At 42.8% G+C, this 27,363-nt stretch overlaps 1 protein-coding gene across 2 annotated transcripts; it reads left to right on the forward strand.

The window, feature by feature from the left end:
• The first annotated feature begins 448 nt into the window (after positions 1 to 448).
• On the forward strand, positions 449 to 19,108 carry atf6b (activating transcription factor 6 beta). Of its 2 annotated transcripts, none has more exons than XM_060915451.1 (17): positions 449 to 794; positions 7,096 to 7,160; positions 9,248 to 9,329; positions 9,619 to 9,678; positions 9,771 to 9,853; positions 10,122 to 10,275; positions 10,365 to 10,460; positions 10,608 to 10,768; positions 10,977 to 11,156; positions 11,461 to 11,543; positions 11,633 to 11,842; positions 11,935 to 12,042; positions 12,139 to 12,238; positions 15,976 to 16,046; positions 16,134 to 16,233; positions 16,311 to 16,395; positions 16,493 to 19,108. In XM_060915451.1, exons 1-17 carry the CDS (start codon positions 722 to 724, stop codon positions 16,750 to 16,752), a joined length of 1,971 nt encoding a protein of 656 aa, XP_060771434.1. In that variant the 5' UTR covers positions 449 to 721; the 3' UTR covers positions 16,753 to 19,108. The 2 variants fall into 2 exon arrangements, with proteins under 2 accessions (XP_060771434.1, XP_060771435.1); XM_060915452.1 differs by having other exon boundaries at positions 15,979 to 16,046.
• The last annotated feature ends 8,255 nt before the right edge of the window (positions 19,109 to 27,363 follow it).

The raw sequence follows: 27,363 nt of genomic DNA on the forward strand, positions 1-27,363 counted from the left end.
CCAGCTTGCCTGCGACCCTGTAGAACAGGATAAAGCGGCTACAGATAATGAGATGAGATATGAGATGAGATGTGCTCACTGTATAGGCCTCTATAGAGTAATTCCCTAGATAGGGAGTAGGGAGTAGTGAACGAGTGAGCGATTTCAGACACGGCAGAAGAAAGAAGATTGAGTGGTTGAACAGCAATATATTCATTTATCTTAAAAATGTGGAGAGCTATTTTTTAAATACGGTTGTTATTTTTATTCACGAAACGGAAAATATTTTTCAATTAATACGCAAAAAAAAAAATATATACCACAGCTAAAACGAATAAGTCCCGCCCTCTTTCTCTAGTTCATCCCACCCATTGGTCGACCTGGCTTCGAGTGACGCTTGCTCAGAAATTTCATTGGCCCACATGGTTGTCCGTTTCAATTTCCTGCTTTGTGATTGGATGATGGGAGAAAAAGGAAAGACGGCTGCTTTGAGGCGAACCAGCTTCCTGGTTTGTGTGTACGCGTGTTTAGTGCTGTAAAGTCGGTTATTATCATCATGCAATATAAATAAATATAAATATAAGCGCGATAAACCCCAGCAGGGCGCTGATCGGCGGGGGGAAGTGTGCAGAGGTGCTCGGTGGCTGGGTTGGAGTAAGCTGAGGTCCAGCCTGTCTCTGTTGATCTCTCAGAAATCCGGGGATTTTAAAGTGTTTATTTGTTTTAATCCTAGTTTTGGGACATGACTGCGGAGTTATTATCTGATTTGAACAGCCGCTTTTTTGCGGATAATCTGCTGACCAGTGAAGACTGGGGTGAGTGTGATGGAGTGATCTTATCTTCTGGAATAAAGTCTAACATCTCACACCATCTTCTCTTTTATTATTATTATTATTATAAACAGTAGTGTGGAATTAAAGGCAGATCATTGATAATATACAACCCCGATTCCAAAAAAGTTGCGACAAAGCACAAATTGTAAATAAAAACGGAATGCAATAATTTACAAATCTCAAAAACTGATATTGTATTCACAATAGAACATAGACAACATATCAAATGTCGAAGGTGAGACATTTTGAAATTTCATGCCAAATATTGGCTCATTTGAAATTTCATGACAGCAACACATCTCAAAAAAGTTGGGACAGGGGCAATAAGAGGCTGGAAAAGTTAAAGGTACAAAAAAGGAACAGCTGGAGGACCAAATTGCAACTCATTAGATCAATTGGCAATAGGTCATTAACATGACTGGGTATAAAAAGAGCATCTTGGAGTGGCAGCTGCTCTCAGAAGTAAAGATGGGAAGAGGATCACCAATCCCCCTAATTCTGCGCCGACAAATAGTGGAGCAATATCAGAAAGGAGTTCAACAGTGTAAAATTGCAAAGAGTTTGAACATATCATCATCTACAGTGCATAATATCATCAAAAGATTCAGAGAATCTGGAAGAATCTCTGTGCGTAAGGGTCAAGGCCGGAAAACCATACTGGGTGCCCGTGATCTTCGGGCCCTTAGACGGCACTGCATCACATACAGGCATGCTTCTGTATTGGAAATCACAAAATGGGCTCAGGAATATTTCCAGAGAACATTATCTGTGAACACAATTCACCGTGCCATCCGTCGTTGCCAGCTAAAACTCTATAGTTCAAAGAAGAAGCCGTATCTAAACACGATCCAGAAGCGCAGACGTCTTCTCTGGGCCAAGGCTCATTTAAAATGGACTGTGGCAAAGTGGAAAACTGTTCTGTGGTCAGACGAATCAAAATTTGAAGTTCTTTATGGAAATCAGGGACGCCGTGTCATTCGGACTAAAGAGGAGAAGGACGACCCGAGTTGTTATCAGCGCTCAGTTCAGAAGCCTGCATCTCTGATGGTATGGGATTGCATTAGTGCGTGTGGCATGGGCAGCTTACACATCTGGAAAGACACCATCAATGCTGAAAGGTATATCCAGGTTCTAGAGCAACATATGCTCCCATCCAGACGACGTCTCTTTCAGGGAAGACCTTGCATTTTCCAACATGACAATGCCAAACCACATACTGCATCAATTACAGCATCATGGCTGCGTAGAAGAAGGGTCTGGGTACTGAACTGGCCAGCCTGCAGTCTAGATCTTTTACCCATAGAGATCTTGCATGTGACATCACAGCTGATCCAGATTGTAACAGACGCCATCTTCTCGGTCAAACGGCATAATTCCGCCTTCTACTCCTGGTTCTACTTCTACCTTTTCTTCTGGAAAACCCTACTATATACAATTCTACTACAACGGCTGCGGCTACAAGCTCTCCCTACCTGTGCACGTTTTTTGTGTGTATTTTTGCGTGTTGTTCGTCTGTACCGGACTTCAATGTCCACTACAACCGTATGGACTTGCTGGACATTGGATTCCAGCAGAAAATGACGGTTTGTAGCGATTTCCATCACATGCACAACATTCCGGACGAGATAGTGAGACCAGCGGGGTCTCCGTAGATTGTTATCGGGTCTGGCAGGCGAAGGAGGCGGCGTCGGGAGAGGAACCAAAAGCGAGGCTGCAGGCAGAGCCGGCCTGTTGACTAAGCTCAGAAAACAGCCACTCAAACCTCCACTGCCAAGCCTCTACCTCTCCAACGCCAGATCCATGGTAAACAAGACGGACGATTTGGAATTACAGCTGGAATTACCTTATTCTATTCTATAATTGGCTGGTCAGTGCTATACTAGATACTACTGATATATCTAGTATCAGTACTAGTACTCAATACTTAAGTGACTTACCCGTCCAATGAGGATTGTTATTTTCTTGTTTACAAGATGCCACATCTGAGGGGGGCTGACAAATCCTGAATTTCTGTAAAGATAACTGTCCAGAGATTTATAAGCACGCAGTGCTTCACCACTGGACAGCGAGGGAAAGTTAATGAGGTAATTATACACGTCTGGGTATTCCACCTCTGGCAGTTCAATATCCACTGACACGGTCGTGAAAACTACATCTGGTAAGCCATAAGGGTCACTAATCTGTAGGTCGTTTATTTTAGACATATATCTAATGATCTGTTCATTAGAAAAATGAGCCGTGTAGTCCGTCGGTTGAAATTGATCCATTTTGCATACGAGTGCAGCAGTATTCAGCTGTGTTTTTTACCGACAAGATGGCGGCTGTTTACATTCCGGTCACGTCGGAAGATACGACAAAAAAGACCTAAGACAGTTGAGCAACTAGAATCCTACATTAGGCAAGAATGGGTTAACATTCCTATCCCTAAACTTGAGCAACTTGTCTCCTCCGTCCCCAGACGTTTACAGACTGTTGTAAAGAGAAAAGGGGATGTCTCACAGTGGGAAACATGGCCTTGTCCCAACTTTTTTGAGATGTGTTGTTGTCATGAAATTTAAAATCACCTAATTTTTCTCTTTAAATGATACATTTTCTCAGTTTAAACATTTGATATGTCATCTATGTTCTATTCTGAATAAAATATGGAATTTTGAAACTTCCACATCATTGCATTCCGTTTTTATTTACAATTTGTACTTTGTCCCAACTTTTTTGGAATCGGGGTTGTAATATAAACTCTGTAATGTTGGAGAAACCAGGATCAGTATCATGACTTGATGATAAACAATGATGTCACAGGTAAACAATAATATTTATCTATACATGCACTCACTGGCCACTTTAATAGGAACTTGTTGATTGTAAGATCCCTGTTCTTGGCTGCAGGGTTGGAACCCGATGTGTTCTTCTGCTGTTGCATGCTGAGATGCTTTTCTGCTCACCACGGTTGTAAAGAGTGATTATATGAGTTACTATATCCTTCCTGGCAAAAAAGCTCAAAACACCTGAAATCTGTCCATTTCCCTCTGACCCTCTCTTATCGACAAGGCGTTTGTTTCCACCCACAGAACTGTCACTCAAACGTCATCGAGTGAGTTTTGGTTTTCGCACCATTATGTGTAAATGCTAGAGACGGTTGTGTGTGAAAACCCCAGGAGGAGATCAGCAGTTTCTGAAATACTCAAAAAAAAAAACTTAAACCATCTGGCTCAAACCAACACCCATACCACAGTGAAAGAAAGAAAGGCACACAAAAATTGAGATCACAATTTTTACCATTCTGATGTCTGTCACTCTGAGTTACATGTCCGTCCTGAGATCGAGATGCTGAACCTCTTCTGCCCCTCGGACCTGTCTGATCCATCCTGGTGCCCTGTGTCTGGTCAGAGTCTCATGGCATCACTCCTGTGGATGGTGGCCCCATGTGGATAGTTGGGGGTCACGCCTGGAGGACGCTCTGGACTCTTACAGTGGTGCTCTTGTGGCTGGGGACTGCAGTTGACTTGCTGACTTTGGGACTGTGGTTGCCGTGGACAGTCTTGCGCTCGGGTTTCTGTCGGTGGGGGGTTTATAGCATCAACGAAACTGACTCCATGTTAAAACTGTTAATGTTATAGTCATGTTGTCTGTTGTTGCCCAAATGAGGATGGGTTCCCTTTTGAGTCTGGTTCCTCTCGAGGTTTCTTCCTCATGTTGTCTGAGGGAGTTTTTCCTTGCCACCGTCGCCACAGGCTTGCTCATTGGGGATAGATTAGGGATAAAATTAGCTCATGTTTTAAGTCGTTTCTGTAAAGCTGCTTTGCGACAATGTTTATTGTTAAAAGTGCTATACAAATAAACTTGACTTGATGTTTGAACATTAATTAACTGAAGCTCTTGATTTGCATCTGTGTGATTTTGATGATTTTAATCGGCTGATTAGAGAACTGCATCAAACAGCAGGGGGATGCGTGGGGTGTTCCTAATAAAGTGGCTGATGTGTTTTCAAACCATGAAATTCAAGGTTTCAAGAGCAGTCAAGAATAATAAATTGAAAATGTAGGATTGTTGAGATTCCCCCCCCCCCCCCGTTTGATATTTAAACCTGAGATAAATATGATCGGCTCCAATCCCTTTCCAGTGGTGTGAGTGTTTGGTTGCTGTATGTGGTGTAGGAAAAAAAAAAAAAAGACAATTTTTAAAAAGCATCCATTTCTTTTTTGATGTTTGGAGAGAAACAAAGAAAATCTGTCTTTGCTTCAAGGCATGAGAATGATCATGACTTTCTTAAAAAGTGATGAACTTCAGATGTTCAAACTTTCACATGCTTTCAAATGATCTGAACATCAGCTGCCTTCGTTAAAATTATTCCGCCTAATTCTAATTAGCATACAGATTAATAAAACTACAAAAGACAGGTTTGTGCAATAAAGCATTTAAATGTCTTTGCAAAGCCAGTTTTCATGATGATTTGCAACAAAAAAATTAAAATTTTAGTAGAGTTGATGTCTTAACGAACAATAAGCACAGTATTGTTTGTGTTATTCATGTTTGTTCATAAAACAGGAACATATCTGCTGTTTTCGTGTTCCACGAGTTAACAGACATCAGGAAGGTTCAGGAATAGCGATGGACGCTGGACCAGTCGCCATGAGCAATCAGGCTTGTAGTATTCGAGTCCGACTTGTGACTTGACTCGAACTCGTGCATTAATTGCGTTCGGACTCTGATTTTTTTTTTTTCTTTATTTTTTTGTAACATGCCATAATAATTTGGCATAAGATATTTATAGCTATGTTAATTTTTGTAGTAATTTCATGTAAGGGCCTCTGCATGTTCTTGCGACAAGGCTTTCACAGATAGCTTTTCGCAGACAGTTGTAATTTATCGTTGAGCGGGGAGTAATAGGCGTGCGCGATGTTATTCACCGCCACAACGCAAGGGGGTGCGAAGTCGCGAAATCGCTAGGAGTAGTTGGTGGGTGTGGTTAGTGGAGTGTTTATCTTCCGGTTACTTATAATGACTAGAACTGGAGTCGTATAGATGTACGTACTTCCTCGATCAACCGCTCTTCGTGCTGCTCCATCTTCGCTCGTGTTTTTAAAAATGGCGGTCGTGAAAACAAACCAAACCGGGAAAGTAGGGAAGTGGAAGTGCGTGTACAGCGGATGTAGAGTGGACCAATCAGAACCCTCTTGTCTGCAAGGCTTCCGCGGTGGTCACAATTTTTGGGAGGTGCGCGCAGAGCGTCTGCGAAGGGGGGGGGCTACGCAGACGCCATCTGCGAGGACTGCGTTGTCAGCATAAATTGGCCTTAAGAGTGTCACACCTGCTCACCTTCGTGCATGCATCAGATAGACTCTGCGTGGACAGTGCGTGGGCCAAGTGGACTCTCCCGCACACCGTAAACGACTCGCACCTGCACAGGATTAAGGCACAATCAGCGCACCAATATAAAAACTGTGAAAAGACAGTTACTTTGTGAAGTATTGAGTTGCGTTGCCGACACATTCCCGAGCCTGATATCCTGTTTCATTGATTCTGCCGAGTCTACAATAGCCTGTTTGTGCTTGTTTCACCGTTTTACGATTTTTCCTGCCATTCTGGATTGTTTACCGTCTTCACTTGTATTAATAAACACACCTTCTGCACTTCCATCCGTCTCTCAACCATCTCTGACAGAATACTTCACACTTCCTGATAAAGAGAAGCTCATATGCCATGTTCAGGAACACACTCATGTTAATGGTGCTGAAACAGACACCGTCATGGTGCTGGTGGAGTGTTGAACTCGACTCGACTTGGACTCCAATCAGTTTTTTTTAATGACTCGGACTTGAACACTGGGGACTCGAGACTGGACTCGGACTTGAGGTTTCGTGACTCGACTACAACGCTGCATCCAACTACCCACAAAAATCCGATTCAGCTCTCGGAGATCATCATTAAAGAGATGAAAATAGATTTATAATGTTAGCAAATATTAAACGCAGAGTGGAACATCAGCGGTGTATGTTTGAGGGAAGTCGAGGTGAAAATGCGAGTATGAGTGTAAACTGAGGTGATAATCCCATGTGGAGAAAGTTACAGTATGCTAAAGGCTCTCTCTCTGTCTGTCTCTCTTGGTGTTGCTGTCTCTCTCTTTTTCCCTCTCTCGCTGTCGTGCTCTCTCTTCCTGTCCATTCCTCTCTGTCTCTCTCTGTCTTTCTCTCTTGCTATCGTTCTCTTTTTCTCCATTTTTCTGTGTCTCTCTCTTTCTGTCTCTCTCGCGCTCTCTCTCTCTCTCTCTCTCTCTCTCTCTCAGATGCTTGTCTGTATCAGTGTGAGAATATGGAGGAGGGTGAAGACGGGCTGAAATATGACACACTGGTGAGTGTTTTTCTTTTTGTCTCTTATTTCTACACACACCTACACCATAAAGTGTGTGTGAGAGAGAGAGAACAGCTTATATTATCGTTCCATTATATCCTGTTTGAGTCAGGGTGAAGTTCAGGAGCTCTGATATCCGTAAACACACCACCCTCAAGGCCTCGACTCTGACTCTGGGGTTTTACAGGATGAGCTGCAGCTTTTCACTCGGAGTGTCGCTGGGTCTGAGCTTGCCTCTGAGTAGAGGATCAGTTTGCGACACAAGGCACAGGGGATGTTTACAGACACTGTTAAACATATGGTCTGTTGTAAATGTTATTGCGATACATGATGTAACATTTAACATGACCATATTCATCACGATATCGATATCATATCTCCATATGGTCCATCCCTGTCTCGACCTCCAGAGCAGGATTAGATCTAGAATCACTCTTCAGGTCTGGCTGTGTTTTTTATATATATGGGAGTGGGGGGCTCTGGACTCTAAATCCGCTCTAAATTAGCTTTTGAGATGTAATTAGTTCTAGATTTATCAGCTCGAGATCATTAGCAGTTCGCTGTAATTGTCTTTTAATCCAGCTGTTTGAGTGAAGCGTCCCCCCTGAGTCCAGAAAACAACCTGGATTATCTCTAGAGACTGTGAGTAGATGGACGCAGTCGTCTGCTTTGTTACAGACTGTGGATTTGCTCCAGGAAGGCTGAAGTGGGTTTATTGGGTTGAGCATAGCTGGAGTGACTGGATTAGCTCTCAAGACACTGCAGCGGTACTGTCAGCTTAAGATTACTTGCAGTGGGATTGGTAGCTGATTTACCGACGTGCAGTAGCTAGATTCACTTTAAAACATTTCTAGATTAGCTCTAGATCATTTACAGTGTCTGTTCTGGAGACCATGGCTAGATTAGCTCAAGGGTGGTTGCAGTGGATTAGCAATGATTGAACTAACACTGGGACGGTTTTGGTGGTTGGGTCAGGTCTAGAAACTTTCATCTGAAGGTAAAAACGTTTCTGGAATATTTTAAGCTTTAGAATCACTGCAGCAGAGTACAAGGATAGTTGCTGTTATTCGGTAGAACAACTTGTGTGACTTGTGCATTTCGGGTCATTCTCACTGCATGACCTACTTGCTCTTGAGATTCAGTTCATGGACTGATGTCCTTTAGAATTATCTGGAATAATTCAGAAGGTGGTGTTCCATCAATGCTGGCAAGCTGTCTTGCTCCAGATGCAGCAAAACGGCCCCAAACCAGGATGCTGCCACCACTATGTTTCAAAGATGGGATAAGGTTCTTGTTCTGGAATGCAGCATTTTTCTTTCTCCAAACATAAAGCTTCTCATTTAGACCAAAAAGTTCTGTTTTTGTCTCATCTGTCCACAAAATTGTTCAAATATCCTTCTGGTTTGTTCACGTTCTTTTTGGAGAGCGGTGTTGCTCATTACAACCCTGCCATGTTGATGGTGGACTGGTGAATTAGCCAATCCGAGACAGGCCTTCAGCTGTTTAGAAGTTACCCCGGGTTTCTGTATGACCTCGTGGACTATCACACACCTTGCTCTTGGAGTGATGTTTGCTGGTCCACTCCTGGGGAAGGGAACCATGATCTTGAACTTCCTTCATCTCTCTGTTTGTGGATTGGTGGAGTCCAAACTCTTTAGAGATGGTTCTGTGACCTTTTTCAGCCTGATGAGCATCAACAGCTCTCTCCTGAGGACCTCCACAAATGCGTGTTGTGAAGATCAGATTTTGATAGATCTCTGTTCATTTAAATGAAACATGGCGCCCGATTACACCTGATTGATTGAAAACACCGGAGTCTAATAGAGAGCCAAAGTGAGATGAGTTCTAGACTCACTGTACAGTTTAAACCACGTCTGAGTCGAGAGCTGGATGATGAGGGTGGCTGATGGTTCATGATGTGACTGGAACCCTCATGGAATAACAAACCTCGCAGAGAACCACACGGTTCATTTGAATCTTAAATTCTGTTTTCTGTACAGTAGGAAGCGGGGTGGGATTTGTAACGCAGCTCAAGACAAATTGCAACGTCTGCTGGAAAGCTCACACACGGAACTCTTTCTCCACAGCTTGATGATGACCTCGTGTTGACCCTTGACCCAGACAACCCCATGGCACCATGGAAACACCTGGAGAACAAGCTGCTCGAAGGTAAACGTCTCTGAAGCTGGGTAAGATGAAAAAGATGATGATGATGATACTGAAATGCAGGAATGGAGATGGTTCTGGGATACGTGTATGGCCTCGATGCCGTTTCGATGGTAACAAGGTGTAGTTCTGATTATGTTAAGGATGCAGGTGTGACACTGGTACCGTGATATGGTTGCCATGATGATGGTACCGAGATACGAGACAACATTTCTGACATACTGTTAACATGACGAGTGTGTTTGGGTTCTGTGTTGTGTTACAGGCTGATTCTCTGTCGGTCTCATTTCAGATGACTTGCCGGTTATGAAAGACGACATGACGATAACGCAGCCGCTGCCCGTGGACATGTGTGAGTGTGAGATCAAGTCTGATGCCTAGGTGTGAAATTAGCTTCTGTTTGTTCTACTATCTTTATTGATAAGGTGTGTGTGTGTGTTGTAGTGTTCCAGGTCAAGGCCGAGCCTCCGTCTCCTTCGTCCTCTCCAACTTCAGACAGCTCGCTACCGTCCTTACCTGAAGCTCAGGTACACACACACACACCCTTTATTTGCATTTACACTTTCACTATTGACTCTGCAGCTGAGTAAACGTTTATTTTCCTGAACTTCCTCTATCTTCTTGCTCGTTCTTTATCTTTTTATTTTTTTTTATCTCTGTATCCAGGATCTTCCACCCCTTCCCCCCTTCTCTTCTGAATCTGTATGTGTGTGTGTGTGTGAGAGATGTAATTAATGGTGCAGCCCGAGTCTTCTCCTCCTGTATCTTTACATTGATAGTGTCTCTCTGTTTCAGGTGAAAGGTGAAAACCCTCCCACACCCCCCTACATGTATGGAGATGTTCTCTCACCACCTGTGGGCGCCATGGAGGTTACTGTGGCAACTGCAGCCCTGCCCCCTCAACAAGCTCCACCCACACTTCCTGTTCCTACAGTAGCACAGACCACTGGTATGTATGGTACACACACACAGTCTTTTACTATTAGTTTTTTTTTCTTTAATATGATGAGAAAACTGCTAGTTATTGTGTGTGTGTAGTGAGCGCTGGCTCCATTCTGAGCAGTAAGCCTGTGCTACAGCCGAGGCCAGTGTGTGTAGCTGCTAAAACTCTGATCCTGCAGGGAACACCCCCAGGTACAGACTCCTCCCCTTCTGTATTTACTGCAGGCTGATTGGCTAAAATCTGCCGATTTCCTTCTTCACACCAAAGAGTGATTAGTGGTTACTCGTTACTGATGGTTGGTGTGTTGTGTTTACTGATTTCTGCGTGCTCTGCTGCAGTGGTTCTGTCCCCGTCGGTGTGTTTGGGTTCTGCTCCGGCCATTGTTAAAGTGGAGCCTGTTTCTCCCAGCATGCACTGCACCAGCCCTACGGCCCCGCCTGCCAGCAAGCCCATCATCCCAGCATCCTCTCTGCCTGGCAGCAACTGCAGTGACATTGATGTGAGTGTGTGTGCGCGCACATGTTGGCTTTATTTTGCTATGTCTAATGCACACACACTTCGCCATCTTGTTCACTTTGGTATTCCGTGCACTTTCCGTATGCTTCAGTATTCCCTACACATTAGGATAATGGAATAAGTATTGGGGAGATGGAGTGGTACGTTGTAGAGATGAGCAGTTGGCTGACTGTGCTCCTTCTCTTCCTCAGATGAAGGTGCTGAAGCGTCAGCAGAGGATGATAAAGAACCGTGAGTCTGCATGTCAGAGTCGGAAGAAGAAGAAGGAGTACGTACAGAACCTGGAGGCTCAGCTGAGAGAGGCACAGCTGGAGAACGAACGCCTACGCAGAGAGAACCACACCCTGCGACTCAGACTCGCCAGCAGAGAGGTCAGACAGATGGTCAAACAGAGAGATGGGTGGTCAGATAGACAGGCAATCGGCTGGTAGACAGGTGGTCAGATGGTCTGACTGATAGACAGGTAATCAATTAGACAGTCAGTCAGAGGGTTGGACAGAGAGACGGGTGGTCAGATAGACGGTCGGACAGACTGTATGAGACAGTTAGTATAAAAAAAAAAACTGCATGTACTCTTTATAAACATGTTATAATGCATTATAATAATGTTAGTGTATTTTTACAAATGGGCACCTGAGAACGTGTGTGTGTGTGTGTGTAAAAAAAAAAAAACAGGGTGCTGAATCGGGCACCAATAAGCGAGCGGTGTGTGTGATGGTGGTGCTGCTGTTCATCACCTTCAGCTTCGCTCCTGTCAGGTAAAACACGGATGACAACTCGGCAGTTAAACCACCAATTTCACAAACAAAATGTTTGCCATAAATCAAAACATCATTCTTCTCATCAGCATCACGGACAGGAAGTTGCCGTCTGCGCTGGAGGAAGGAGATGAGCTTCATGCGGGGAGACGCCTCCTGGTATACGAGACGGCTCAGGATCCAGGCCGGGTGGTGAGTGACAGAGTGACGGAGGACAGGCTGGACAGTGAGGAGGAGATGGGGGAGGACAGGTGGAGAGGACAGGTGGAGAGGGAGAACACCGACACCTTTCAATTCAGGTTACTACTCTCATTATTAATACTAATCATTTAACATCATAACTTAATATTCATGAGTCTTGTTTATGAACGTTGTCCATCTCTCTGTGCAGGAACGTGAGCAGTGTGTTCAGTGAAGTGAAGGATCTCGTTTTACAGGACATCGACAGGCTCTTCTCCTCCTCTGACTGCAGACAGTTCAATCGCTCCGAGTCACTCAGGTTGGCATAGCGACTGGGGTCAAGACCCCTGACCTCCTTATGTGTATTATAATCACCAGGACTTTGTTAATTTGTGTGCGTGTCTGTCTGTCTCAGGCTGGCTGATGAGTTGCGTGGTTGGGTTCATCGCCATCAGATCAACAGGAAGAAGACAAACCGCAAACCCAAGATTGCACAGAAGGCAAAAATAGCACAGGTATAAATTAACACACACATGCACAGACACCATTGTGCAAACACACACTTAGGACATGCAGTGTTTAGATGGCAAGTGTTCATTGCATTACATGGCATTTAGCAGACATTTTTATCCAGAGCAATGTACAAGTGTCAGGTACACGAAGTGCTGAACTTGTAGACTAGAAAGTTCTAGTGCCAACTAAACAAGTGACAGAATAACACTTGGTGTAATATTCTGTTGAAGTACCAATATTCCTCAACCAGCCTAGGAAAAAACAATTTGACCATATAAATGAGTTGACGACAAAGTACAACTAAATAGAGAACTCAAACAGCTAACCCCAGGCGAGACAGTACGCAGCCTGGGTTGGTTAAGACCGACGCGCATTTACACAGTGGGCAGGGAAGAGGTGCAGTCTGAAGAGGTGGGTCTTCAGTCTGCGCTTGAAGGTGGTCAGGGAGTCGGCAGTTCTGACCTCCATGGGAAGGTCATTCCATCAACGGGGAACCAGGACAGACAGCATTCTTGAGCGGGCTGTGCAGGAGCTGAGAGGAGGAGGGGCCAGACGACCAATAGTAGCATCTGGCTGGCATGTAGGGGCAGATCAGACTCTGGAGGTATGCTGACCCTAACCCCTTGACAGCCTGGTAAGCTAGCACCAGTGTCTTAAATTTGATACGAACTGCAATAGGTAGCCAGTGCAGGTCAGCAAGCAGAGGAGTCGCATGGGAAGAACGGAGGTTGTAGACCAAGCGAGCTGCAGCGTTCTGGATGAGCTGCAGGGGTCTGATGGCAGAAGTTGGAAGGCCAGCAAGGAGAGAGTTGCAGTAGTCCAAGCGGGAGAGGATCAGTGCTTGGACCAGGAGCTGAGTAGAATAGGTGGTAAGAAAAGGGTGGATCTTTCAGATGTTGTTGAAGAATCTACACGTCCGGATCACTGCAGTGATGTTCGCTGAGGAGGAGAGTTTGTCCTCAGACAAGATCCCTGGGTTCTTCACAGTGGGTGAAGGAGACCTAGAGATGTCCCCCAGGGAGATGACAATGTCCAGGGGTGGAGAGAATGGAGCACAAATGTAGATTACCTCCAAGAGCCGGGGAGGGGATGGGATGGCAGGCATGGTGAAGGAGTTGTGGCTTTGATCTTTTCCTCAAAAAATGGCACGAAGTCCTTTTGCAGTGATGGAGGACTGAGGTGCAGCTGGTGGAGCGTTGAAGAGAAAACAGAAAGCAGTTGATGAGGGATGGAGATAGAGGTATGAATTTTGGCGTGATAAAACTTGATCTTGGCTGATTTGAGTGAGGCTGAGAACTCAGCAAGGAAGGACTGGTAGCAGGACAGGTCAGCAGGGGCCCTAGATTTTCTCCACTTCCTTTCTGCTGCACATAGACTGATTCTGTTGGAGCGAAGAGTTTCGGATATCCAGGGACTAGGAGGGGAAGATCTTGCTGGCCTGGATACAAGAGGAGATAATGTGTCCAGTGATGAGGAGAGAGAGGAGAGCAGGGAGGTTACAGTAGATTCATTGGGGAGACTGGCAAGGATTCAAGGAGAGGGAGGCAGTGACCAAGGAGGCAAGAGAGGAGGGAGTGGAGGTTACAACAGACTGTAACAGTGGGGGGGGGAATGAAATGGAGTGGTGGTCAGACTGTGGGACCTGAGGCAGAGCAGTTTCTGAGGAAGACCAGGTCGAGAAGGTTGCCAGCTTTATAAGTTGGAGGCGAGTGCAGCCAGGAGAGATCAAAGGAGTGGAGTAGGGGAAGGAAGGCAGCAGAGTGGGAGGCTTCTAGGTGAAGGTTGAAGTATCCCAGGAGCATCAGTGGAGTGCCATCTTCTGGGAAGGAGCTGAGTAGGATGTCCAGTTCATCAAAGAAACATATCACAGGGCCAGGAGGGCGATAAACAACGACAAAAAGGTTAACGGGCGAAGAGACTGAAATGGAGTGAAATTCAAAGGAAGAGATGGAAAGGTGGAAGAGGTGAGAACTTGCACGACTGAGAGATCAACAAACCAGTGTCACCACCACGATGACCAGATGGTTGAGGAGTGTGAGAGAAGGAGGTGGAGAGGGGGCTGCAGATGTTGTGGTGCTGTCAGGTGAAATCCAGGTGTCCGTCAGTGCAAGGATGTTGAAGGACGGGAGGGAGGCATGGGCAGAGATGACGTCAACCTTCCATGTGACAGACTGGCAGTTCCATGGTCCAGCAGTGATCTAGAAGGTGTCAGTGGAGGTAGATGAGGTTGGAGAGGCAACCTCCTTGCAAGGGGGCCATAACAATGGAAGCACCTTTTGTGGGTGAGACCAAAAACAGGAATGGGGTAGAGACACATTATGAACAGGTTAAGGGAGATGTAGGAGAGGGGGAGAGATTTTGGGAAGGAGCGTCGCTGAAAACCACACAAAAGGCCCAGCTGATTAGCAAATGGAAAAACAGCTGATTGCTCGCGTAATCAAAACTGATGGGCGAATCCCGTCTAGTAGCGAAGCAGATTTAAACACAAGGTAAAGAAGGAGTAGCACGCGCCTGACAAGCAGCAAAGCTGAGTATTCAACAGGTACAAGCAGCAGAAAAAAAACACAGTATTCCAACCACAAAAACAACTGGCAAAGCACAGAAAACTGAGCCTGCTCTAGAAGTAATCCGTAGCTCCAGTAGCCAGTGATGAATGCACTCAACTTTAATGATCTAAAATCCCTTAAAATGTGTGCTAAAAGCCCTCCCTCATCACAGAAATGGTTCCTCTGGTGCTAACTTAACAGACCAGTGATCAGAAAGCTGGTAGACAGAAAGTCAGACAAATGACTGTTAGACAGCTGGTGAGATGTTTAGACAGACAATCAGATGGTCAAAAAGACAGACAATTAGATCGATGGTTGAAATGGTTCCTCTGGTGGAAGAGTAGCTAAAATGTTCCTGAAATGGTTCCTCTGGTGATGGACTCTCTTGGACCAGGGAAACTTTCTCATTGTTCTTAGAACTGTTGGAGGACGTTCCTCTTTTTTTGTGTGTTGCATTGTAGGAACTGAGGATGATCGTAGTTCTTAGAACACAAATTTGAGGGACTTTTTTAGCTCCTGCTTCAGGGTAGGTTCTCTCCCAGCACAGGAGGAACCATGCATGATATAAGAGTACACTGACTGGTCAAACACAAGGCAGTGCAGTGCCGGCAACTGCCATTTTTGAAAATATGTAAAATGTTAGCTTTTAATGTTAGCTTTAAAAAATGAGGGGGAGAGACATGGGCAAATGGACTGACATTGAAGTCCAGGCTTTATTGAGCATATATGTGATGAAGGAAATGCAGTGCAATTTTGATGGGTCTAAGCGAGATAGAAAAATCTTTGCTAGCATTTATGCTAGCAAACCGACTCGTGTCATTTCAGCATTCCTACGGGAACATTGGGAATAGGAGCCCAGGGGATAGTTCCTCTCAGTGAATCCCTAGAACTGTTTGGTCCAAAAGCTCCTAATGTTCCTGAAATCGTTCCTCTGATGATAACACGCCTGCACTGTTCCTCAGAAGCTTTTTCTGGTGCTAACATGCCTACAGTGATCCTTAAATGGTTCCTCTGGTGATACTGAAAATGTTCTTGAAAAAGTTTCTGTAGTGGAAACGTACTTCAAATGTTCTTGTGGTGGAAACACATCTGAAACTTTGCTGAAACGGTTCCCCAACTGAGATGTTCCTGAAAAGGTTCCTGTGGTGGATGTGTGTGTGAGATTGTGACTGTAACACATTTGTATCCTCCAGCAGAAAGCTCAGCACAGGAAGACAAACTTCTCGCGCTACCTCCCCATCGAGACTCACCGCTCCATCGAGAGGTGGGAGGACTACATTACCCAGCATGCATTTCAGATTAGTGTGAGCTAAAAGGACAGTTATATCTCTGTGTGTGTGTGTGTGTACAGTCAGCTGCAGCTCTTACCCGGCCCTGAAGTGAGCTATAGTGACTTCCTGGATGCCATTGATCGGCGTGAGGACACGTTTTATGTCGTCTCTTTCAGACGGGTGAGACACAGTGGATGTTCACAGGCTAATTAGCGATTAAAATGTATGCAGGAGTAATAAAAATATCTCTCTCTCAGGATCATCTGCTTCTTCCAGCGATCAGTCACAACAAAACCACACGACCCAAAATGTCCCTCGTCATGCCTGCCATGGCAGTCAACGGTAACAAACCTCAAAGACGAGTCAGGTTTATTTATAAAGCAGTATAAGTACAGCAGGATTAAAGTGTGTGTGTGTGTGTGTGTGTGTTGGTGTTCAGAGTCGGTGTATAACTCGTCTCAGGGTGGATATGAGCTCATGATGCAGGTGGACTGTGAAGTCATGGACACCAGAATCATCCCCATCAAATCCTCTGTGGTCCCACCCTCGCTTAGAGACACACCACCCACCCCTCCGTCTCACCACCATCATGGCAACCACACCCGGCAACCACATGGGGGTGGGGCTTCGGCGAGCAGGCAGCCCCTGCCTGTCAGGAGGAGGGGGGTGGAGTTTCTGATCACACAGTCAGGATCGTAATGAAATGGAGAAAAAGGGGAAGTACACACACGCGCACAATATAGAGATTTTTAAATCCCAGAATTCCCCACCACTCATCACCCAACTCCTGCGGTTCCACTAGCAAAATGTAACCCTGGGATTGTCCAAATCTCATGGCATTGAAGATAAAGAAATAGAACGATGTTTTAAACGCTCGAAAGTTACGCTTGTTTCTATGGTAACCTTGACACTGTAAGTCTTTACAAGCTTCGACCATAGGGTTACACTGTAGCTGTAACCAATTTCCACTGGGTGAGTAGTTAAAGTCTCCCCAAGAAAACCCCAAAGCATTCTGCGGCACAGGTTCCCAAACCCCCAAGAATTCCACCGGATGGGTCACCAGACCCCAAACCATTCTGTGGCACAGGTCCCCAAATCTCCAAGAATTCTGCAGCACAGATCCGCAGACCTCTAAGAATTCTGCAGCATGGGTTCGCAGATCCCCAGAATTCAATCATAGAGCTTACCAAAGTCCCCAAATCCCTGTGTACAGCTCTGGGAGGTTTTCTAGGTGTACTAGGAAATTTGGGGAGTTCAGTGATCCATACAGGTCTCTAAATTCCTAGAATTCCCCAGCATGGGTAGCTAAACTCAGAATTCCAGTATACAGTACATGTAACCAAAATACCATGATTATGCTGTAGGAGTCCGTAAATTCCCAGGATTCCCCAGTAGATGGCACCAACATCCCATAATTTCCCAGTAGGGATCAGTAAACTCACAGAATTCCCTTGTATGGAACACCAAATTCCCATGAGAGACCTTAATGAGTGTGTGCTGTATATTTTTGTCTATTTTTTTTTTTTACTTCCTACTTGATGCCAGTCATCACTGTTGGTTTGTTTTTTTTATTGTTTTATGTTTATGATTTGAGAATCATACTGTGCTTTTATTTTAATGAGAAACATATGATCAATGCAGATATCAGTTACTATGTGAGGGAGGAAAACGGAATTTCGGAAAAGTTTGGAATTGTATCCCAAATATTTGTGTGCTTTTCTGTTGGCGTCCATTCTGATGTAACAAAGTCATGATGCTTTAAATGCTGAAACTAGCACTGTTAGGATGTAAAATAACCACTGTTCGAATGGATTCTGCGTGCGCTGGTATTTGTGGGCGGAGCCTGAATCCTGATCTGAGCACACAGGAAGTGCCGATTGAGAACTCTGACCCGGACTTCACCTGGCAGTGTGAAGGTTAAAGCTCCAGTTGTTGTAGAAACGCGTCGACAGAGTCTGAGCTTGTAATATAGTGTATATTTAAAACCGGTTTTTATTTGATAATCTTAGCTGCGTATAATTTTGACACTTTATTGTTGTAATCACGTTTAAAGGGAGCTTTATACACGTTTATATGTTTGTTATTTAGACGCAGCAACTTTGGATTACAAACCCAACGTGGTCGCTTGTAAATAACGGGAGTTTGCGATCTGACCATGTGCACTTCTTCACTCTCACTGTTCCACTTTTGCTTTAGAGAACTTTTTTAACCAAAAAGAATCTTATTTTTCCTTCATCCAACATGTAAACGTTTGTTTTGTCCGACTCCGTTTTATAAATTCTGTCCTGAAGACTGCGATGTGGGGAAAGAAGATCCTGAGACGATCAGAGATGTTTCAGAAGGAAAATGTAATGTAGATGTACGTTTGCTAACAAACAAAAGGAAAAAAAGTACCGCATTATTACAATGTCTTTTTAAAAAAAAAGTCTGTGTTGAAAATCTCCCGAGATATCAGTACAGAAAGAGTTTATAAACGTGAAGCTGGATGGGGTTTTAAAAATCCTGATGCAAAAACACGCATTGTGATAAATTATATCACAAAATCGTCGTCATGTATGATCATGATCAGATTGCCCTGCCCTGATATTTATTATACAGAGAGACGGATATAAAGGCACGTGCTGGATTAAAATCTAAATTTCTCAACTGTAAATATATGTATAAAACAAACAAACAGTACCAGAAAAGATCACTGATTTCCAGCACACGCCTCTATATATTTGTGTGTGTGTGTGTGAGAGATATAGACCTGTTCCTGAAGTTAGCCATCATAAGACATTCCTTCTAGTCATCATCACTCACTCACACACACGTTTATACTCGCTGATGTAAATACAGTTTGCTTTTTTGTGTCCTTTTATAAAAGTAATTTATGTTTTTGTTTCTCAGCTGTGTGTAAGTTTATGAAGCCCTGTGTTTTTTTTGTTTGTTTCAGACCGATAAGAACCTGCTAAATAAATATTTAAAAAGAGAGAAGTGTGTGTATGTGAGCTGATTCATGTTCTCGATGTCCTGCTGAGTTCATCTGAATAAATTTGCATTTATTTGAGTGTGATTATTATTATTTTTTTTTAATTAAAATTTCCCTCCAATCGTCTGGCGTATAGCAGAGCCACAGGAGAGGAGGAGACGGAGTGTATGATGAAATGCAGTATGTGAGGAACAAACACGGTGTGTGTGTGACAGTAAAACACTGAGTGATCACCAGTTACCACCCTGGGGTTGATTAATTTCCTTTAACAGTATGTCATCTAACACTAAGATGATTTACAGTTTCTCATCAGAATCAGGTTAATTGGCCGAGTTTCATATGCACAAGGAGTTTGGTTCCAGCAGTTGCTGTGTCTCTAGTAATACAGGGGTGAAAAAGAAGAAAGTGTGGTTTTGTTTTTTTGTTTTTTTAAATATATAACACAAAGTTGTGGTTAGAAGTTTACATACAGTGACATGAATGTCATCTTGGATATGAATGTCATGGCAATATTTGGGCTTTCAGTAATTTCTTTGAACTGTTCTTTTTCTGTGGCAGAATGATTGTACAGCATACAGCTTTAATTAAAAAAACACTTGAATTTGGTGCACAAGTTTAAATTTTCTTTTGTTTTTTCTGAAATCAGCACAGGGTCAAAATTATACATATGCCCACTTAGATTATTAATTCCGAGGTGCTGAAACTTCCAAAATGTCTCTTATCTTGCCAAGGCTGAGGTCTCTTAACTTCCTGTCAGTGATCATGATTGACTACAGCTGGTAGCTCCTCTGTGCCTTCATAAAAAGGGTTTGTTTACAGCACTCATTGGATTGACCAACACACAGTAAAATGGGAAAGTCCAAGTAGCTCAGTGCAGATCTGAGAAAGAGGATCGCAGATGTACAAAACTCTGGAATGTCTCTTGGAGCCACTTCTAAACAACTGCAGATTCCAAGATCAGTTCAAACAATTGTATGCAAGTTATTGTGAGGTGTCGTCACTTTGCCAAGCCACTTTGCTTCAAGAAAACCCAAACTGTCACCCTCAGCTGAAAGGAAATTGGTTTGGATGGTCAGGAACAACCTGGGAACCACCATGGCACAGCCCTACCATGAACTGGAAGCTAATGGATCACTGTCTACAGTTCAGATCACCATGGACTAAGAGGCTGCTATCCAAGAAATAACCCCCTGCTCCAAAACTGACACCTTCAAGCTTAACTAAAGTTTGAAGCTGACCACACGGACAAAGAGAAATCCTTCTGGAGGAAAGCTGTATGGTCAGATGAGACAAAGATTGAGCTGTTTGGCCACAATGACCACCATGTACAGAGGGACACTGTACCAGCTGGTGGTGGTGGTGGGATCATCATGCTCTGGGGCTGTTTTGCTGCCAGCGGAACTGGTTCATTGCACAAAGTGGATGGAATAATGAAGAAGGAGGACTACTTCAGAATTCTTCAGCATAAACCATCAGAAACTTGAACACAACTTCGGAGTTCTAACAGGACAATGAACCCAAACACGCATCAGAGCTGGTTGTGGAGGATAAAGCAGGTTAACGTTACTTAAAACAAGTCCTGACTTCAACCCTGTTGAAAATATATGGACCATGCTTATAAGTCGAGTCAATAGCAAGAGAAACAAATTTAATTGAACTCTACCAATTCTACCATGAAGAGTTGTGAAATATCCAACCAGAATTCTGCCAGAAGCTTGTTCATGGTCAACAAAAATGTTTGGTCAAGAGGAATCTTGTGAAGAGACATTTTACCCAAATATTAGGTGGGCTGTATGTATAATTTTGACCCTGTGCTGATTTCAGAAAACCCAAAGAAAATTAAAACTTGTGCACCAAATTCTAGTGTTTTTTTAATTAAAGCTGTGTGCTGTACAATCATTCTGCCACAGAAAAAGACCAAATATTGCCATGACATTCATGTCACTGTATGTAAACTTCTGACCACAACTATCCATCCATCCGTTATCTGTAGCCATTTTTAGCCCAAGAGCATTAGCTCAAAATTGAGTCCAACCCGGAACAAATTAGTAACAAGCTGAATTTTTCAGAATATTTTCAGAATACTCTTAGGAATAACATACTAAAAGTCCCCGGGAATCCACCTTGTGCTCTCTGAGAAATTCAAGATGGCGTCCAAAATGCCCGCCGATTGGAGATTTTTCAATATCTCAGGGATAAAACATAATATAAATGCAATTAAAATGTTAAATTATATGTTCTCTCATACAAGCAATGCAAATTCACCATTGTCACACTGTTAAAATTAACCAAGATTACAAGGTCATTAATGTGGAAATTACATGGAATTTGATGGTTGACATGATTGACAGATTAGCTTAGTAGGCTACCTACATGCATGAACATAATGTAAGACAACAATTAGACATCAGTTTCCTTAATATTTAGTGCATCTTTAAGCTTTGATAAAATATTAAAGGGAAATTAAATTTGAGAACTCTATCTTCTAAAACTACAATGGCAAGCTGTTTCAGTACACTTCTTCAACATTCCGGCGACTTTCATGACAAAAAGGTCTGCCTCGATAAAAGCTCTTGCTTATAAACAATGAGTAGACTTAAACACTTCTCAGTGCCTCAGTTGTAATGCTTGGACCTTTGTTGTACCATCAGTGAAGTAGGGAATTTATTCAAGCTTGTTTAAGGGTGGAAAAAAATTAATCTTTGAGTTTCTAGCGCCAGTCTTTACTACTAGCAATGCCAGTGTGTTCGGACAAAAAATGACTAAACTCAGCATGACCTTTTAAAAATGACTGAACTCAGCATGACCTTTTAAAAATGACTGAACTCAGCATGACCTTTTAACATGCCATTTTTCATTTTACACCACCAATTTACTTTAATATTAATGAAAATAAGTGCTCCAACCCCTAGTAATTGTGTTTGTTATTTTGTGAACAGAATAGGATGATACGGAGTGAACGAGTAACCAATGGATCCGCACTATACACAAATATACTGTTATAATAATGTGTACATTGTTATTATATAATATTAATACACAATGTAATTAATACACACGTTGGAATTTACTCTCCTACCCTACAAAACATATATTCTGACCTTTTAATTGCATTAATATTTTGTTTTGGGCCTGAGATTGGGCAGATCTCCATTTGGCGGCCATTTTGGACGCCATCTTGAATTTCTCAGAGAGCACAAGGGGGATTTCCGGGGACTTTTAGTATGTTATTCCTAAAGGTATTCTGAACATATTCTGAAATTTTCAGCTTGTTACTAATTTGTTCCAGGTATAACCCTATTACTCCTGGGCTATAAAGGCCTTTCTGAAAAGAGAGCCAGGAGAAAGAGGAAATGACAGCTGCCTTGACAGGTATCTACATTCAGATGCAGTAATTGCAACAGAGACTGTCACTCAAGAGTTGGTTGATTGATGGGTTTCAGTCACATGACTTTTCTTAGTGGTTTTATGGGAAGTGAAATAGCTGGTGGTCTAAACGGCTGCTGTAGTGCAAACAACTAGCGATAACTTATCAGAGTACGCTCTTAATCTAGAAGCCACTGCTGGCTTTAGATATATTCAGAAGATTGCTGTGCAGTGGAATCGACCCCTACAGTCTGGGAAAGAAGGATTTGTCATACGATCTCGAAAACTACCCTTCAGTTGAGTTCCCTGACATCTTGAACTATCTGGTGTTGCAGATGTCCTTCTACACCGCAAAACGGATGAAGGCGTGGAAGAGTATGGAGGCTTACAACTTTTTTTGTATGTAGCTGGGTAAAGGACCTCAGTATCAAGTCGCTGCCCAGTGAATCCTGTATTGTTTTGTTTTTGTCCGTGTAAGTGGGTTTTTTTTAAGCTTTTTGTTCACATCTTTACAACGAAGTGCTGCAAGTTGAAGTGTAAACAAACAACAGTTTGCTTGATTCTCACTTGTGTTGGCTATTATCTCTCAGATCATCAGAAACCCCTTTAAAGACCTGGATCTTAGTTAAACAAGACGGAGAAGTGATCATGGCGCATTGTAACTGTATGGCTGGGGAAGAATTTTGTCGCGACCTTCATGCATATGGACTTTGTGAGGAGTAAACAAAGAAACAGCTGGGGACTTTAGCACTTCGTGACTAAAAAAGGTACCGTAAAATAACGACACATAGCAAGAAAAGTACTTGGAAAACACTAAGGACAGAGCTGAGAGGGAAATACAAACCTTTCACCAAGTGATCACTGCAAACTCCAGCATGCTTCGACTCGGCTCCCTTCGATTTCAGTCAGAGGTTCAAAAGCCACTTTTCTCCACGTCTTTTTGTGAAATCCTGTTTGTTCACCCTTTTTTATTAGTTCATGGGGAACCCTGAAGAAACTTTTATCAGTTTCACAGTTTGATTGATTCAAACAACACAAGCATAAGGCATTTTTCATGCGAGCAACGCACCTTCTCCGTACAAAAGCTTTGTCAACTGAGCTTTGGTAGACCACCAGATAAAGTTCTGAATAACTAATGAGATGGATGTGACGTCACGTGGAACCCAGCGATACAGCCACTCGCACAGTTTTGCCGAGAGAAAATGAGGACGCGACACCATTGTCTCTCGAAGACGGAAGGATGCTGATGATAAGATACTATATTGAGGATATTACATGGTTGTGCAAAGATATGAAGTTTATCTTCGAGTGGTGAATGCAAATATCAAGCAGTGGTCTTTTATTAAATAAGATACTTATTTTACATGGAAAAGCAAAAGACAAATATATAATAATACAACCCCGATTCCAAAAAAGTTGGGACAAAGTACAAATTGTAAATAAAAACGGAATGCAATGATGTGAAAGCTTCAAAATTCCATATTTTATTCAGAATAGAACATAGATGACATATCAAATGTTTAAACTGAGAAAATGTATCATTTAAAGAGAAAAATTAGGTGATTTTAATTTCATGACAACAACACATCTCAAAAAAGTTGGGACAAGGCCATGTTTACTACTGTAAGACATCCCCTTTTCTCTTTACAACAGTCTGTAAACGTCTGGGGACTGAGGAGACAAGTTGCTCAAGTTTAGGGATAGGAATGTTAACCCATTCTTGTCTAATGTAGGATTCTAGTTGCTCAACTGTCTTAGGTCTTTTTTGTCGTATCTTCCGTTTTATGATGCGCCAAATGTTTTCTATGGGTGAAAGATCTGGACTGCAGGCTGGCCAGTTCAGTACCCGGACCCTTCTTCTACGCAGCCATGATGCTGTAATTGATGCAGTATGTGGTTTGGCATTGTCATGTTGGAAAATGCAAGGTCTTCCCTGAAAGAGACGTCGTCTGGATGGGAGCATATGTTGCTCTAGAACCTGGATATACCTTTCAGCATTGATGGTGTCTTTCCAGATGTGTAAGCTGCCCATGCCACACGCACTAATGCAACCCCATACCATCAGAGATGCAGGCTTCTGAACTGAGCGCTGATAACAACTTGGGTCGTCCTTCTCCTCTTTAGTCCGAATGACACGGCGTCCCTGATTTCCATAAAGAACTTCAAATTTTGATTCGTTTGACCACAGAACAGTTTTCCACTTTGCCACAGTCCATTTTAAATGAGCCTTAGCCCAGAGAAGACGTCTGCGCTTCTGGATCATGTTTAGATACGGCTTCTTCTTTGAACTATAGAGTTTTAGCTGGCAACGGCGGATGGCACGGTGAATTGTGTTCACAGATAATGTTCTCTGGAAATATTCCTGAGCCCATTTTGTGATTTCCAATGCAGAAGCATCCCTGTATGTGATGCAGTGCCGTCTAAGGGCCCGAAGCTCACGGGCATACAGTATGGTTTTCTGGGCTTGACCCTTACCCAGAGATTCTTCCAGATTCTCTGAATCTTTTGATGATATTATGCACTGTAGATGATGATATGTTCAAACTCTTTGCAATTTTACTGTAATTGGTGATCCTCTTCCCATCTTTACTTCTGAGAGCCGCTGCCACTCCAAGATGCTCTTTTTATACCCAGTCATGTTAATGACCTATTGCCAATTGACCTAATGAGAGTTGCAATTTGGTCCTTCAGCTGTTCCTTTTTTGTACCTTTAACTTTTCCAGCCTCTTATTGCCCCTGTCTCAACTTTTTTGAGATGTGTTGCTGTCAGGAAATTTCAAATGAGCCAATATTTGGCATGAAATTTCAAAATGTCTCACTTTCGACATTTGATATGTTGTCTATGTTCTATTGTGAATACAATATCAGTTTTTGAGATTTGTAAATTATTGCATTCCGTTTTCATTTACAATTTGCACTTTGTCCCAACTTTTTTGGAATCGGGGTTGTAATAAACACTAAAGATTCATAGGCACCAAGAATCAAAGAAATGTTTAGTAAATTCTATACACTGGTAATTAAACAGTTACTTCATATTTAAATATGATTCTATGAAAGAATGAGTTCTGTATGAACTTTAGGGCGTCGTGAACTGGTTCTTTCTCAGATTGTGTGTGTGGTCATCTTAATCCATAGAAGTAAAGTGAACGAATGAAAATATTTTTCAACATGAGCAGATAAACTTAATATCTTCACACCACTGTGTAATGTTCTATGGACACACACACACAAAAAAAAAAAAAAAAGAATGCAAGTTAATGAAAATAATTTTAATTTTGAACCGGTTCGCCATTTTGACAACACGTGTCTAATCAGCGGGAAAACACTGGGAGTGACGTCATCAGAGTGAAACATCAAGAAATATGTCACTCAGATCCGCAATGCCGGCACGGTGGTGTAGTGGTTAGCGCTGTCGCCTCACAGCAAGAAGGTCCGGGTTCGAGCCCCGTGGCCGGTGAGGGCCTTTCTATGTGGAGTTTGCATGTTCTCCCCGTGTCCGCGTGGGTTTCCTCTGGGTGCTCCGGTTTCCCCCACAGTCCAAAGACATGCAGGTTAGGTTAACTGGTGACTCTAAATTGACCGTTGGTGTGAATGTGTGAATGGTTGTCTGTGTCTATGTGTCGGCCCTGTGGTGACCTGGCGACTTGTCCAGGGTGTACCCCGCCTTTCGCCTGTAGTAAGCTGGGATAAGCTCCAGCTTGCCTGCGACCCTGTAGAACAGGATAAAGTGGCTACAGATAATGAGATATGAGATGAGATGAGATCTGCAATGCGTTTTGTATGAAAAATGTAAGTTTTTCAACACGAGAAGATAAACTTCATATCTTCGAGCCAACATGTGATTTTCTTTTTATTATATCAACAAATTCACAAACAAAGTCCCCAAATTTATCAAAACAAATTTATCATTGATTTCCTCACGAGTGACAGGTAGAGATTGATGTCTCAGTTTTGGTTCTCCATGTCTCAGATCAGTGGCGGCTGGTAGTCTTTCAAACAGGGGAGGCTGGTCAGTTACGATATTTCCAGATTTTAAAAGAAAAAAGAAAAAACACATAAATTTTGCCCATACTCTTGCCTCTGATCTGGCTGATTGTTGGCAGGGTCACAAACTGTGAAATAACAGGTTCTTTTGGCCCATTAGCCTACTGTCCAATATACATGATGGGTGTGTTGGGGGGGGGGGTATATTTTAACATTTTATATTTTAAAATTGTGGCATGTTGTTTAAAAATTGATCATTATTGAAAGCAGCTCTTTGTCAGGAACCTCAGCAGTAACAGCAGAGTGTTCTGGAATAGGCACAAGCACTGACCTTGGGGAGCCAAACATAGAACTGGGTGTCACACATTTCATTCAATGACACTTTCCCTATATTTTACTTATTTTGACTGACAAATGTTTTATTGACAATTTTGATAACCCTTCACTTTTAATCCAGGTCTGTAGTGTGAAATGTTCTCGGCTGTGTTTTTGTTTAAAAATGTTTTCCAAATTGTAGCTGTGTTTAATTCATATCCAGAAAAATATATATTCCAATATAATATAATCAGCATAAACATTTTAAATAGATTCTATATTTTTGGTCCATCCATGATATATTACTAAAGTAGCCTATTTACTGTTGTTGATGTGGGTCACTTGCTGTTAGCCAATTCACTTTCTCGTACCAGGAGAGCTGAAAGGAACGAGTATTATTCCCTACCTTTTTCACCAAGTCAGTTTGAGGCGTTGGTCTATCCTGCTCTTTAATTTTGATTTTTTCCTCGAAAGGAAGACTGGCAAATGGCTTCGCCAAAATTAAATCAGCAATGCTTGGCATCCGTGCGCAGCTTTCTTGCTAGCTGACTAGCCCCCTCAAGTTCAAGTTCAGTCACTCAAATAAACGAAATTTCTGGAACTAAGATAGCAAACTTGACAACACTATATTTACACTTTATTTACAATGAAAATATATACAAACTAAAAAAGCT

Source organism: Neoarius graeffei, chromosome 2 (assembly GCF_027579695.1).
Source record: "Neoarius graeffei isolate fNeoGra1 chromosome 2, fNeoGra1.pri, whole genome shotgun sequence".
Taxonomy (NCBI): domain Eukaryota; kingdom Metazoa; phylum Chordata; class Actinopteri; order Siluriformes; family Ariidae; genus Neoarius; species Neoarius graeffei.

Bases quoted from the DNA above. Each gene is read 5' to 3' on its own strand.
- atf6b (XM_060915451.1), top strand. From the start codon at position 722: ATGACTGCGGAGTTATTATCTGATTTGAACAGCCGCTTTTTTGCGGAT. The intron at 9,330-9,618 runs GTAAACGTCTCT...GTCTCATTTCAG, and splicing joins GGAGAACAAGCTGCTCGAAG to ATGACTTGCCGGTTATGAAA. The intron at 9,679-9,770 runs GTGAGTGTGAGA...TGTGTGTTGTAG, and splicing joins GCCGCTGCCCGTGGACATGT to TGTTCCAGGTCAAGGCCGAG.